The sequence below is a fragment of the Podarcis erhardii genome (assembly GCF_964252035.2).
Source record: "Podarcis erhardii genome assembly, chromosome: 3".
In the NCBI taxonomy this organism is placed as follows: Eukaryota; Metazoa; Chordata; class Lepidosauria; order Squamata; family Lacertidae; genus Podarcis; species Podarcis erhardii.
Genome location: NC_138507.1, coordinates 74,179,824 through 74,193,239, shown reverse-complemented (window position 1 = coordinate 74,193,239; position 13,416 = coordinate 74,179,824). Strand labels below are relative to the sequence as shown.

The following is a 13,416-nucleotide window of genomic DNA, read 5'->3' as shown; positions in this document are numbered from 1 at the left end:
CAGCTTGGCCTTTAGTCTCCAATGGCAGAGCTCAGTCCTCCAAAGGTGCTATGGAATTCCCTCCACTCAGACAAGGGAGCCCCTAGAAATAAAGACACTGGAGCCATAAATCACATTTCTATTAAACATACCAGCATTTTGGGTTATATCTAATGCTATTTTTCTAGAAAAAAAAAGGTGCCGGATCTCACCATGACCGCCTCCCTTGTTCTCTTATAATGGCAATGACTCCCACGTGAGAGGTGCCAGAACTGAGTTCCAGTGAGTTTCAGCTGGAAAAAAAGCCCTGGTTAAATTGTAATTTGGGGAGTTGGATCCAAATGAGTAAATACGTGCACCTTGGTTTCCTTGACTTCATTTTGTCATTTATTACTTTACTTATTGTATTTATATATTGTTCTTCCCTCTAAAGGAACCTAAGACACGATGTAATAAAAACAGCACGATTTACAACACACCACAAGCACAGCTGGATTCAAAACAGGTTTATCTCCTTAAAGTTCAGGGGAACAAATGTCAAGGAATGGCTAGATGAGGAAGAGTGATGGGAGCCGCCCACCCAAGAGCCCCCCAGGGAGGACACAAAAGACAACGACTTAGATCCTGGATCCTGGTGGTGGAACACTAAAGATCAGTTTGCAGAAGGGACTAGCTGGGAGGTGCTAGAAGCAGGGAGTTTGAGTGATCAAGGGGGGGGCAGAAGGAGGGCCTTCCAGGACAGGCTTAGAGGCCGAAAGTCACAGTGTGAGTGCAGACTCAGAAAGAGAAGAATCAGAGGCTACACAGCATCAGGACAGTCCCAGTCTGCTGGTTCTCCTCCCCCTCTGACACCCCGCTTAAGGAGAATCCTGCAAGTTGCTGAGCAACAGACCAGGCAGCCTCCTCGCTCACCCCCTTGCCGCAGCCTTTGTCTGCTTGTGGGGGATCCAGAATGAAAGGCTAGAGGGGGAATGGCGGAGCTAGTGGTCAGTTTCAGCAACGTCTCAGCTGGATTAAGACGAACCAGAGGACTCTACTGTGTTGTTATTTTCTATAAAAAGTTCTATAAAAAGTTAATTGCATTCCCTGTCTCCCATGTATGTGCCTGCCCTGTGGTTGACCTGGCTTGCTTGACAGCTCCTTGACAGCAAATATGTTTTCAGTAGGCATGCTTAATCATGGGTCGAGTTACAATCTAATATCCAAAATCAACAAAAGTTCTATTGTAATTCCGCTGCATTGTACACCTTCATGGGTATATAGTTGTGCCTGTAAATTCAGTTTGCTTTGGAGGTTTTTACACAAATTGCCAGCACTGGAGAGGAGAGCCATTCAGAAGCCAAGTGTGGACTGCTTGAATTCATTACACATATACCAGGCTTCCTCAACCTCGGCCCTCCAGATGTTTTGAGACTACAATTCCCAGCATCCCTGACCACTGGTCCTGCTAGCTAGGGATCATGGGAGTTGTAGGCCAAAAACATCTGGAGGGCTGAGGAAGCCTGACATACACTATGTTGTGGGTCTGAGCTGCATTAAACCCTCTCCCTACACTCCCGCCCTCATATGTGGCAACTTGCATTTGTTAAAACAACTTTGATCCATTTTAATGGGATTTTGTTTCCTTTGCAAATTGCGGGTGTGGCTCTCCCAATTTGGGTCAGTGTACAGTGAAAGGGAGGGATGCGGGTGGCGTTGTGGGTTAAACCACAGAGCCTAGGACTTGCCGATCAGAAGGTAGGCGGTTCGAACCCCCGCGACGGGGTGAGCTCCTGTTGCTCGGTCCCAGCTGCTGCCAACCTAGCAGTTCGAAAGCACGTCAAAGTGCAAGTAGATAAATAGGTACTTGCAGTGACAATTTGTGTAATTAAAAAAACAACACATCAAACAAATCTGTACTTACTGCACAGTATTGACATCTAGTTCACCTCTCAGTGAGTTTTTATTTGAGATACTGGGTCATTTAATTTGTTTGCCAGTCCTAGAATGACCAAATCAAACATGTTTGATCTTTGCACCTGTTGCATCACTCTTAAACGGTTTGGAAGATTAATGGATCTGTGAGCATATAATAAATGATTAAATAGCTCTTCAGAAGAGGAAAGTACACATTATGGGCCAATGCCTATAATAAAACCTTGACAACGGATACTATATATCAAAATGAAAGCACAGTCATAGGCCTTTAAATACCCCTATGTTCTAAGAGATAAGGGCACCATAGTTTCTCTTGCCCGTTCCTGCCCCCAGTTCTGTCATCCATCAAGTCTCCAACTTGCTGCAATTGACCAGGACTCCAAGTATGCCATACAGCACAGGGATACCATGGAGGTGTGGAAAAAAGTAAGACCCAGATAGGAATGCTTGAATCTGTCAGTTTCCATTTCTTTCAGTTTCCTATTTTTCCAATCTTCAAATCAAGTCATTTCAGTACATAATTACTACTTCTTAAAATTCCTCTTAAAAATTAATCAGCAGTTTTGTGTGCATCTATCCAAACATACACATTTTTGTATGCACTTTTGACTTTGTACACATTTTTGCATGGAATTTTCCCTAATATAATGCATTTCCATTTGATATTTTAACCAATCTCTTCATGTTTATGCACACTTTCCCCCAACAGACAGCTTTGTGTTTTGGCTACATGTTTTTGGGAGACTGAATTTTTTATAGGTTAAACCGTGAAAGTAAGGTGGATCCTAAAAACATATACCTCAAGGGTCAAAAGCCAGGGTAAAGAGTTGCATCTGCAGCATTCTCTGAAAGCTGTCTAATGAAGATGCCAGATGCATGCCTGGAGAGATTTTCCTCAAGGGCACCTCAACATTCCTTGTGAGTTTCATACAAACCAGCAGAAGGTCTAGCAGGAGAAACATTTTAAAATGTTTCAACTGTAAAGTGCCTGGCACGAAAACAAAACAAAACCCTTGGTCCTATTTGACTGAAATTTTGATGCCCTGCCCTCAATCCCTGCACATTTCATAAAGTTATGTTCAGAACTGTAAACACTATAGGCTCCCTGGGACTTTGCCAGAGCCATAGCTAGGTGATCTTGTATCCCTAGCAGAACCATCCAGATTGAGTCCCACAGACAAATTACCGTAGTTCTTCTTTCTGCCTCTCCTCCAACCCCCCTCCATTTATGAGGTAATATTTATTTATTTATAAATATTTATGCACATATTTTTAAGTCAATTTTGGGGGGGCTCGCCTGCGCCCCCGGTGGTGGCCTTTCTCACTACCCCCTAGCGACGGCCTTGGACTTTGCCACTCAAATCACTGGAAAACACAAGCAAATCTTCATTCATGAAATAACCTCATAAAGCAGGAATGAAATGAAACAACATATGCTCACAAAGTAACAAAAGATAGTTCACACATTACACTTAAAAGGGTACACCTCACATGTATAAGTGTTTGTGTGAAAGAGTGTACACTTCTTGACTTGTATAGCAGTGTTACAAAAGCAGTGGCAAGAGTCCATGGGGTCCCAGGCACACACATAGGGTCTGTGGCCCTTTGGAGAATAGAAGACACGGTGGAGACTCTTGTGCTTTAAGAAATATGGTTTATTCACCTATTTACACCTTCAGTCTACATGGAGAGAGTCCAGATCTTACGGCATAGTCATTCCAAGATGCAGCAGCATAAGCTGCCTGCAGCCAGCACACTCCAAAGACGGATCTCAGCCCTTTCTTCCTCCTTCTTTCTCCCAGCAACCTTTACTCAAAACCTCTCTCTTCCTGTCCCCTCAAACACACCCCATCACCTTGGTAACAGCTCACTCCCCAGGCTAAAGGATTCTTCTCCTCAATGGTCCATCAACTAGGTTTGTTTGCGTAAGCCAGCCCAGGAATTCCTTTGCAGCTTGCATTCTCCTTTCATATCACAAATAACCAAAACCCTATCATTTATTAACTTCCAGGGTTTACCCTAAATCTATAACAATATGTTCACAAAGTAACAAAAGACAGTTCACACATTACACTGAAAAAGGTACAGCCTCACATGTATAAATGTTTGTGTGAAAGAGTGCACACTTCTTGACTTGTATAGCTGAACTATTGTGTACACAGGTACAAAGACTGGACACTGCTGAATGCAACTTGTAAATGCCTCTATACAAATAGATAGGAGTTGCACATCTCTACTAGATACAGACATAACATTTTGAGCTTTGGCACTCCCCTCATTATGCTCAGTTTAAACAAGCTTAGCTCTAGGATTGAGGGAGTCCTGGGTCAAGACTTCAAGCCTTGCAGTACACCCCATATTTTAACTTTCTTCCCAATTCTGTTCCACCCAAGCGTTCTTCAAATGTTGCATCCATTTTTTGGTTGTGCTCTTCACTGAAATGATTCTTCCAGTCGCTAACACCACCTGAACAGAGTAGAATATCATTAATAATAATATCCTCAACAATACGTTTTGATCAATTGACAACTTTTCCTGCAATTCCAGATTCAGGGTGCTCTAATAACATTTCCCCCCTATCCACTGGTGTGCTATTGCTTTCAAAAACCAAATCTGCTCACTGGTGTGTCTTCCTCAAAGAAAGGGAAGAGAAGACTGGGCAGTACTCTGAACTAAAGAGAAAATATCTTCTGAGAAAGCCCAGATGGGGCTAGACTAATGATCTAATCTGAGCCTTCATCTGCACTATACATTGAATGCAATATTAAACAGGCATGGCTCCTCTCAAATAATTCTTGCAACTGTAGTTTGTTAAAGTTCATGAGAGTTGTTGGGAGACCCCTACTCCCCTCACAGAGCTTCAAATCCCAGAGTTTCCTGAAGAGAAGGGTTGAACGTTAAACCACTCTGAGACCTATAGCTCTGTGAGGTGAACAGGCTCTCCTAACAACTTTCAGTGCCCTTTACAAACCACAGCTCCCATAATTCTTTAGGGAAGCCAAATAATGGCTTAAATATGTGTTGCAGATGGAGCCTCAATAAATGACTACCACTCCTAATGTCACAATGAGGCCACCAAGCCATTCTGTTCCTTAGATCAGGAGATGTGCTCTTAGTGATGCTTCCAGAGGCCTTAGTTTCACATATGAAACTCATCAACCAACCTTTCATCACCAACTTGCCTTCAACATAAGGGGAATGTTGTGGTCCTCAAAATTCTTCTCCGGCTTGGATTTTAAGCTGAGTGGTAGAACTCCTCCCTCTTTCCCACCCTCTTTCTTATCAGACTGCCACAGCAGTTCCAGTGTTGACAGGGAGAAAGGCCTCCTCTCCCTGACTCTGTCTTTGACTGAAATGCAGCTATATCAACAATCCAGGCACCCAGAGCCCCTGGACATGCAATTATATGGTTGCAGCTATTTTTAAACTCTAGCAGAACATTAACATTGTCTTTGAAGTTTACCTTTGCGGAAAAGAATATCACCAAATGCGCCATGGGTTTTTCCAGCATTTTCCTTCATAGCTTTGAAACTGCTTCTGTCCACAACCCCTTGAATCTTGTCATCAGTTAGTTGCAAGTCAAAGAATTCACTTATCCGTTTCACTCCCAAAGGTCTATTCTGAAGTAAGGAAAGTAAAATATGCAACGTTAAGTATTAATTGTTTCTGGAGGAATTGTCAAAAATGCAATCATTGTGGGATCTACAATGGAGAAGCATGGAGGGTACAGTTCTGCGGTATCTTGGAAGGCTTTGCCAGGAACCATAGGATGTAAGAACTACCAAGGCACTTTGGGGAAGGAGGGATAGAAGGAAAGAAGGGCCAATAGCTCAACAGCAGAGAATCTGTCCCAAGTTCAATCCTGGGAATCACCAGGTAGGGCTGAGATATGCTCCTTGGCTGAAACCCTGGAGAGGCACTGTCAGTCAGCATTTTTAGGGTGGGGTGACTGGTGTGGTCACACTGGGTGCCACGCTGCAGGGGGCACCACAACAATGGGGTAGAATGATTGGATTAAAAAATGCTGCAGAATGAAGAGTGAGAAGCGGGGTCACCAAATTTTAGTATCACGCAGGGCACCGCTGGAATTTGAGAGCCCAAAGTCTGCCACTGAACAATCATCCGACACAATATAAGGCAGCTTGCTGTGGTTCGAAGGCCTTTACTAGTCATTCGATCACATATCACTCAAAGATTATAATTACTGTACTTTATGCAAGATACTTCTCTATAAAGAAAGACGCATACATTTTGATGTAATACAAGTGTTTTGACTGGTTCGTGTACAGTGGAACCTCGGGTTACATACCATCCTCCTTATGAACGCTTCGGGTAACGAGCCTCGCTAACCCGGATGTAGGTGCTTCTGGTAGCAAACTTTGCGCCAGGATGTGAGCGGAAGTGCCGTGGTGGTGGCACGGCAGCAGTGGGAGGCCCCATTAGTGAAAGCGTGCCTCATGTTAAGAACGGTTTCAGGTTAAGAATGGACCTCCGGAATGGATTAAGTTCGTAACCGGAGGTCCCACTGTATTCCAGTTGAGCCTACCATTAGGCATCGTTTTCTTGACTGGATTCTGCTGGCCAGGATTCAGCAGTGCCCTTTGCCAAAAGTGCAGGGCATCCTCTACACAGCAAAGCACTTACCTCCTTCAGCTCCTCATACATGATTGCCATGACATTTGCATTGTCAGTGTGCTTATTCCATTCAAAAACAAAGTCAAAATAAGAGCCCCAGACCACTGCAAGGAAAGATAGAAATACAAGGCTGGTTAGTTGAGGATCAAAACATTCCTGTGAATTCTGAATATAATGAGGCTTTGCTAGTCAGGTGTAGATGTTATATCATTCAAGGTAAAGGTATCATTGACCACTAGGTCCAGTCGCAGATGACTCTGGCGTTGCGGCGCTCATCTCGCCCTATAGGCTGAGGGAGCCGGCATTTGTCCGCAGATAGCTTCCGGGTCATGTGGCCAGCATGACTAAGCCACTTCTGGTGAACCAGAGCAGCGCACAGAAACGCCATTTACCTTCCCGCCGGAGCGGTACCTATTTATCTACTTGCACTTTGACGTGCTTTTGAACTGTTAGGTGGGCAGGAGCAGGGACCAAGCAACGGGAGCTCACCCCATCGTGGAGATTCGAACCAACCTTCTGATCAGCAAGTCCTAGGCTCTGTGGTTTAGACCACAGCGCCACCCGCTATCATTAGGCACAGCAAATCAATCCCTTCTTCATAGCTCCATACACAGAGGAAAGTGACCCCTTTTTGCCATCTGAGGTGAAAAGGGTATGTGTTGCCATGCGACCCTGCCCCTGCGCCACCCTGGGAAGCCAAAAAGGCAATGCCCTGAACAGTGGCAGAAGAGACACTGGTTTCTGGTGAGCTCTTATGAAATCTCACTTGAAATCAGTACCACTTCTCCAGAGGTGCCGTGGTGGAGTGGGGCACCTGCGGGGTGCCACCTCTTTGGCTTCTGTTTCACCCTGTCTCAAGGGGGGCGGGGTCAGCCCTGTCCATACACCTTTTTTCTTCTACTTACCCTTGCCCAGAGACAGCATGCAATTTGAAACCATGGACAAACTAGGTTTTCCCCTAGATGCTCCTTAATATATGTGGAGAATCTGCAGGCCTGGCATTTCCTAACCAAGAGCCATGAGAGAGAGATGCCCTCTTACCCTGGTCTGGAAGGAGGGGCATCATTTAGATCAGCCTGTATATCTGGCCCTCAGAACCTTTCAAACACCACACTTTTCCAGAGCCGCACGCCTTTCTCCTCAAGCTATACACCCCTCTCTGGTCCTGCTTCACACCCTCCTTGAATGTCATTGTCTGACTGGAATATGTACACCAGCGTGGCCCACACATTTTACTTGTCTAGATAGAGAAAAAAGGGGTATGTTTGTATAGCGATCAGTTTACTGTACAAAGGTAGAATTTACATTTCTCACTCTAGCCTCTGGTCTCTTCAAACACTGGCTTGTGACCCCTGTAAGGCTGACCTTGAGATAAAAAAGATTCCCAGCCTCTACTTTCTGAACTTCTGGAATTAAAGACAATGACTGGTGGCTGTAATGGGCATGGGGTCAAACGAAGTATGAATCCTATCTCTGTTTCTTTCCTTTAAAAAAATACTGTAACATAGTGAGCATGACTAATAACCCAAAGGTGCAGTAGCAGAGTATTACATGCCCTCCAACATTTCTCCGATGAAAATGGGGACGTACCATTCCATAATGATAATTTTACTATTTATACCCCACACATCTTACTGAGTAGCCCCAGCCACTCTGGGCAGCTTCCAACATATATAAAAACATAATAAAACACTAAACATTTTTTAAAAGCTTCCCTATACAGGATTGCCTTCAGATGGCTCATGGGTCAGATAATTCCATACCCTTCAACATTTTTCCAATGAAATAGGCACGTCCTAAAGAAAAATAGGACATTCCGGGATAAAATCAGAAACCGGGACAGCTTCTCTAAATCAGAGATGTTCCTGGAAAATAGAGACACTTGGAGAGTCTGATATTGATACAAAATGTTCCTTTTCAACCAGGCCTTTGGCTGATTAACATCTTATACCCCTTTTAAATGTGTCTGTGAGAAATGGTGGTGGGGAGGGAGGTTTAATATGTTTATTGGTTTGTGTTTTTTGTTCTTGTTTTTTCATGTATTTTGTGTTTTTATATTGTATTTTTATGTTGTGAACTGCCCTGAAATCTACAGATGATGGGTGATATACAAATTTAATAATAACAATAATAATAATCACCATATATAATAATCACCATATACAAAGCAAGCAAGAACACAGACAATAAGAGGAAGAAGTGGTAACACACCAATATGAATCAAGGCATCCATATTCATATTTCCTGAAGGGGCATTGACAGTGAATGGCGGTCATCTAAGTTCAAAGCATAAGAAATAAAACCCAATCCAATGACGCAAAAGTGTTCTGGATTTTGTGGGCCAAATTTGGCCTGCCAAGTCTTTCTTTTTCACCTTGAGGCCATTTTATTCATGCCATGCCCTGTTGACTTAAGGGCAGGTAAAGGTGAGGTTTAGCCAAAAGGGACTTTGCATTTCCAAGTCCCACAACAACCAATTGTGACATCAGATGGCTGAGTAGGTGTCCCACTCACTTGCCCAACCTGGTCCACAGGGTGTTGTGGGCCAGGTTTAGCAACCAGGTTGTGGTCCAGGTTGTGGACCAGAGTTGTCCCACCAGGTCAAAAAGTTCCCTTACCCCTGGACTAAATTGATCAAACTGTGATATTGATCCAAATTAATGCAGTCATTCTGATGGGCCTACAGTGCTTTTCTTTGCATAGTTATCTACAGATAAATCTCAATGCTTTCAGTTGGGATATGAGGGAACATACTTTGTCCATTCATAAAAGCTGTAAAGAAGTCATCCCAGGTATTGTAAGAGGGAAGAGGAGATAACCGATTGACAAAATGGTAAAACGAGGTGGCCACATCTTTTGGATTTCTAATGAGCAGCAGTATCTATAAATAAAAAACAATATTTATAATGTTTACAAAGCTGATTTTAACAAAACTGTTGTAATAAAAATATTATTTGCTTGCTTATTTGTTGGCATGTGCGTGCTACCCCATAACTCTCACAAGACATATTGTGGCTTACAATACATAATACGAAGGAGAAGGAGGAGACCTAATGTAAAAACAAAATAAATAAAGCCATAAATAAAAATCTACATGTATACAACAAAAGCAAACTTCATTCAAAATTAGAAATAAACACTTAAAAAACAAAGGCCCAGGTTACCTAAGTTATTAAATGAAGTCCTGGGTGAATGGAAAGGTTTTCCCCTAGCACTGGAAAAGTCAAGAAGTTGGTGCCAAGTGAGGCTCCTTGCAAAGCAACAACAGCAGACCAAAACTGGCTGTCACAAGAACACCTAATGGCATGCCATTGAAACTCTAAAATGGACAATGAGCCGCTAGAGAGCTTAGTAAATCTAGCGTTGTCATATTTCAAAAAGTGAATCTCCGGACAGAAAAATTTGCAAAATCACAAAGAAATTGGACGTTTCCCCCCACCCCGACATTTTGCCAATTTCCATGCAGATACTGCTTGCTGCTGCAGTGTTCCAGATATGTCCGTGAATTTCCTGATTTACTACATAAAAAAATTCCTTCCAGTAGCACCTTAGAGGCCAACTAAGTTTGTTATTGGTATAAGTGTGCATGCACACTTCTTCAGTATCTGAAGAAGTGTGCATGCACACGAAAGCTCATACCAATAACAGATTTAGTTGGCCTCTAAGGTGCTACTGGAAGGAATTTTTTTATTTTGTTTCAACTACAGTGGTACCTCAGGTTAAGTACTTAATTTGTTCTGGAGGTCCATTCTTAAGCTGAAACTGTTCTTAACCTGAAGCACCACTTTAGCTAATGGGGCCTCCTGCTGCTGCCACGCCACCGGAGCCCGATTTCTGTTCTCATCCTGAAGCAGAGTTCTTAACCTGAAGCACTATTCCTGGGTTAGCCGAGTCTGTAACCTGAAGCGTATGTAACCTGAAGCGTATGTAACCTGAGCGTATGTATGGCAGACCAACACGGCTACCTACCTGTAACTGATTTACTAAATCAGTCCAAGTTCTCCACACCATGAAGACTCACTCACCTTGGCTTTTTTCTTGAAGACCGATGCAGGAAGATTTTGAGGAGTGAGGTGAGTAAATATGACTCTTCGAGAGGGTAAATTTGCCATTCTCTTTGGTAAATTGTATGGGGTAGAGAGACAGTAAATAAAGTTTAGCATTTCAAACAGAAAGTTAAACCGAGCTTTGAAAATCAACAACAAAGTGCAACCCTATATACTGTATATGCTCAGGAGTGAGCCCCATTGAGTTCAGAGGTGTGTACAGGATTGCTACCTAAAAGGTGCTGATAGAGAAGATGATCAAATAAAATAATTTAAGGGCATTTGGAATAGCTTTTCTCAACAGCTGTGTGAAGAAAAGGTTTGAAAATGGTACAGAGTAGAGTTGCAAATGGTTCAGCATCTTTCTGGAATGAAAGAACATCTTTCTAGATTGATATATAAAGTTCATCCCCTGGTACAATGCCATCTTTATCATGTTATATATACCATACAAGCTGTCACTAATAAAAGAGAATTCACTGGAATAAATCAGAGTCCCTTTCCACAGTCTTAGTAAACACATTTTTATCCACCTGGTACTTCTCTGGATCTCCAACTTCAAGATAAGGAAATTCTTCCAGTTCTTCATTATTCAGGTTACTTGTCTCTTCATTATTTGCAGATGTTAGTACTAAATCTGTTAGGATCTGACCAACCCAGTTTGTACCTGAAAAGTGGAGAGAGGGAATGTGACGTTTTTACCTCACAGCTACAATGATTAAACAGTTATCAGTGCTAATGTACCAGGGTACTTTTTCTTTTTATGAAAAATACATAAATATAATGAATGAATTAATAAAATTGTAAAAATGGAAACAGTACACATATCACACATGTCTTATTACTACCTCTCAAAATAAACTTTTATCGTTTTGACACCAAGCAAGGACTTTAAAAACAAAACCCTAACCCTGGTGGCATGGATGGATGTGCACTGCAGATGCAGTAGTGGATATTGTGGTTGTGATTTCCTATGATTATGATCTTTTTTTTCTTCTTGTTTTCTTGTTGTTGAAGATGAAGCTAAACCACCCCTTGCCAGCACTGCAGTCTAGTTGCCCCCTCCCTCATGGTTACTATTAATTGTTTCCTAATCACAAATCATTTGTCATGATAGCTGTGACATATTTTGGCCCTGATATCTCTGACATATCAGGGACGGGTCCTTGGACATTTCATTTTAACAGTGTGAGCTATGCCCCCTCCCACCCCTACCAAACCACCATTCAGAATTATTCTGAACATGACATCTGTTTATAGCAAGCAAATGATATTTACCAGACTTGGGGTATCCTGCTAGGAAAACGTCATCACTCCTTGCTTCAAAGGACTCAAGAGCTTTGAAGGTCTCAAGGCTACAAACAGTACTTGGAAACAAAAGTCCCTTGTAAGAAAACACTAGCTCTTCCGGTGCCATCGTTTCAGCATCAGCCATTGCCTTATCTATTAAGGCAATAAACTTCTTCCTGTGTGTGGTCATTTTCTCCTCTTACTTGCCCACAAGTCACTGTGAGTGGAAAGCACTGTGGAGAGGCTGAAAGCCAAAGCCTTCCTTTTAATAAGATCTGTGAGCAGAGAGAATCGGATGAAGAACCCTTGTTCTGTCACACAGCTGTATATAGGGATGTGGCTCTATACAAAAAACTTCCAGTCCGAGTAATTGAAAGTAATCTCATAAACATTGTGTTGGAATCAGCCCAAAAGGGGTTGGGGGGAATTGAAGAACTGAATACCTTTTTTCTTTTTTTCTTCTTTTTTTTAGCCAAAAGACCTATCTGATTTCAAAATGTCACACTTTCAAAAATAAGGTGCCATGGAATTACCCCCTGGTACACTTGCATAATACATAACCCGAAAACAACACAACTGCACTCTGAAGGGGTATGCCTGCAATTTCACATTTCATACAGATGTTCTGTTATTCACAGACAGCATCACTGAGGGGAGAAAGAAGCATTTATGCCAGGAAAATAGAGAGGCATCATTCTTATGTGTAGGGCTTTGCGTTTATCCTATATATTGGGCAGTCAAGGTTGGTCTTCAGGGAATAATATTTGTTCTTTCTAGCAGGAGTTTGTCTCAGGACTGCTACTGACTGTGGGTTATGTTTTGTGTGAACAACACCGACTAATCCTCTGTTTGAATTGTGTGATGGAGTTTGTGGTCAGATCCACAGGGTATCCCCACCCCTGAGGAGTTTGTCAACTGCCCTGTAAGATGTTGTCCTCTTCTTAAAGATAACTCTTCTTAAAGATAACTGTGAAGAATTGAAGACTTCACATTATCTGATGCTCTTCTGCATGCTGTTTCTGATTCATTATGGGAGAGTTTTCTAACACAATTGTAGCTATAGAAAACAAATAAGCAAAAGAGTGAATAATTTTGGCAGAAAAGAAGACATTGAATACATCCCAGGAACATTTGAGCCTTGTTACATCATTGTGGTATCAAATTATTTCCTGAGAACCATGAGAGGATGGTGTCATGTTTTGCCAAAGTTCTAGAAGCTGTGTGGAACAGAAATGTGATAGTTAATGGACAGGTATTTCAAAAACATCACAACTTAGGTTCAAAATCAGCCCTCTTATGAAGCGATTTGGAGGCTGTGCACAATTTGAGGATGATAGGCTTTGTCCAAGAAAGTTCTTCCTTTGATTTTTAGTTCACTTGGCCCAGTGAGATGGCACCTGGCATAAATATTTTGTGCCCGCTCCCTGGGGTGGTTTATCAAAAGTGAAACAATAAGCTTCATGTAAGACATTTGCTGAAGAACAACTTTTAGGAGCAATTGATTGACCTAATGGATGACTTTACACCAACATGTGGTAAGAGATGGTTG

General features: G+C 42.3%; 1 protein-coding gene across 1 annotated transcript; it reads right to left on the bottom strand.

Moving 5' to 3' along the window:
- Positions 1 to 3,815: 3,815 nt before the first annotated feature.
- On the bottom strand, positions 3,816 to 12,169 carry LOC309338559 (sulfotransferase 6B1-like). The gene is made up of 7 exons (XM_081855884.1): positions 11,856 to 12,169; positions 11,111 to 11,244; positions 10,557 to 10,646; positions 9,286 to 9,412; positions 6,541 to 6,635; positions 5,360 to 5,516; positions 3,816 to 4,362 (listed from the first exon to the last, which is right to left on the bottom strand). Exons 1-7 carry the CDS (start codon positions 12,055 to 12,057, stop codon positions 4,232 to 4,234), a joined length of 936 nt encoding a protein of 311 aa, XP_081712010.1. The 5' UTR covers positions 12,058 to 12,169; the 3' UTR covers positions 3,816 to 4,231.
- Positions 12,170 to 13,416: the final 1,247 nt, after the last annotated feature.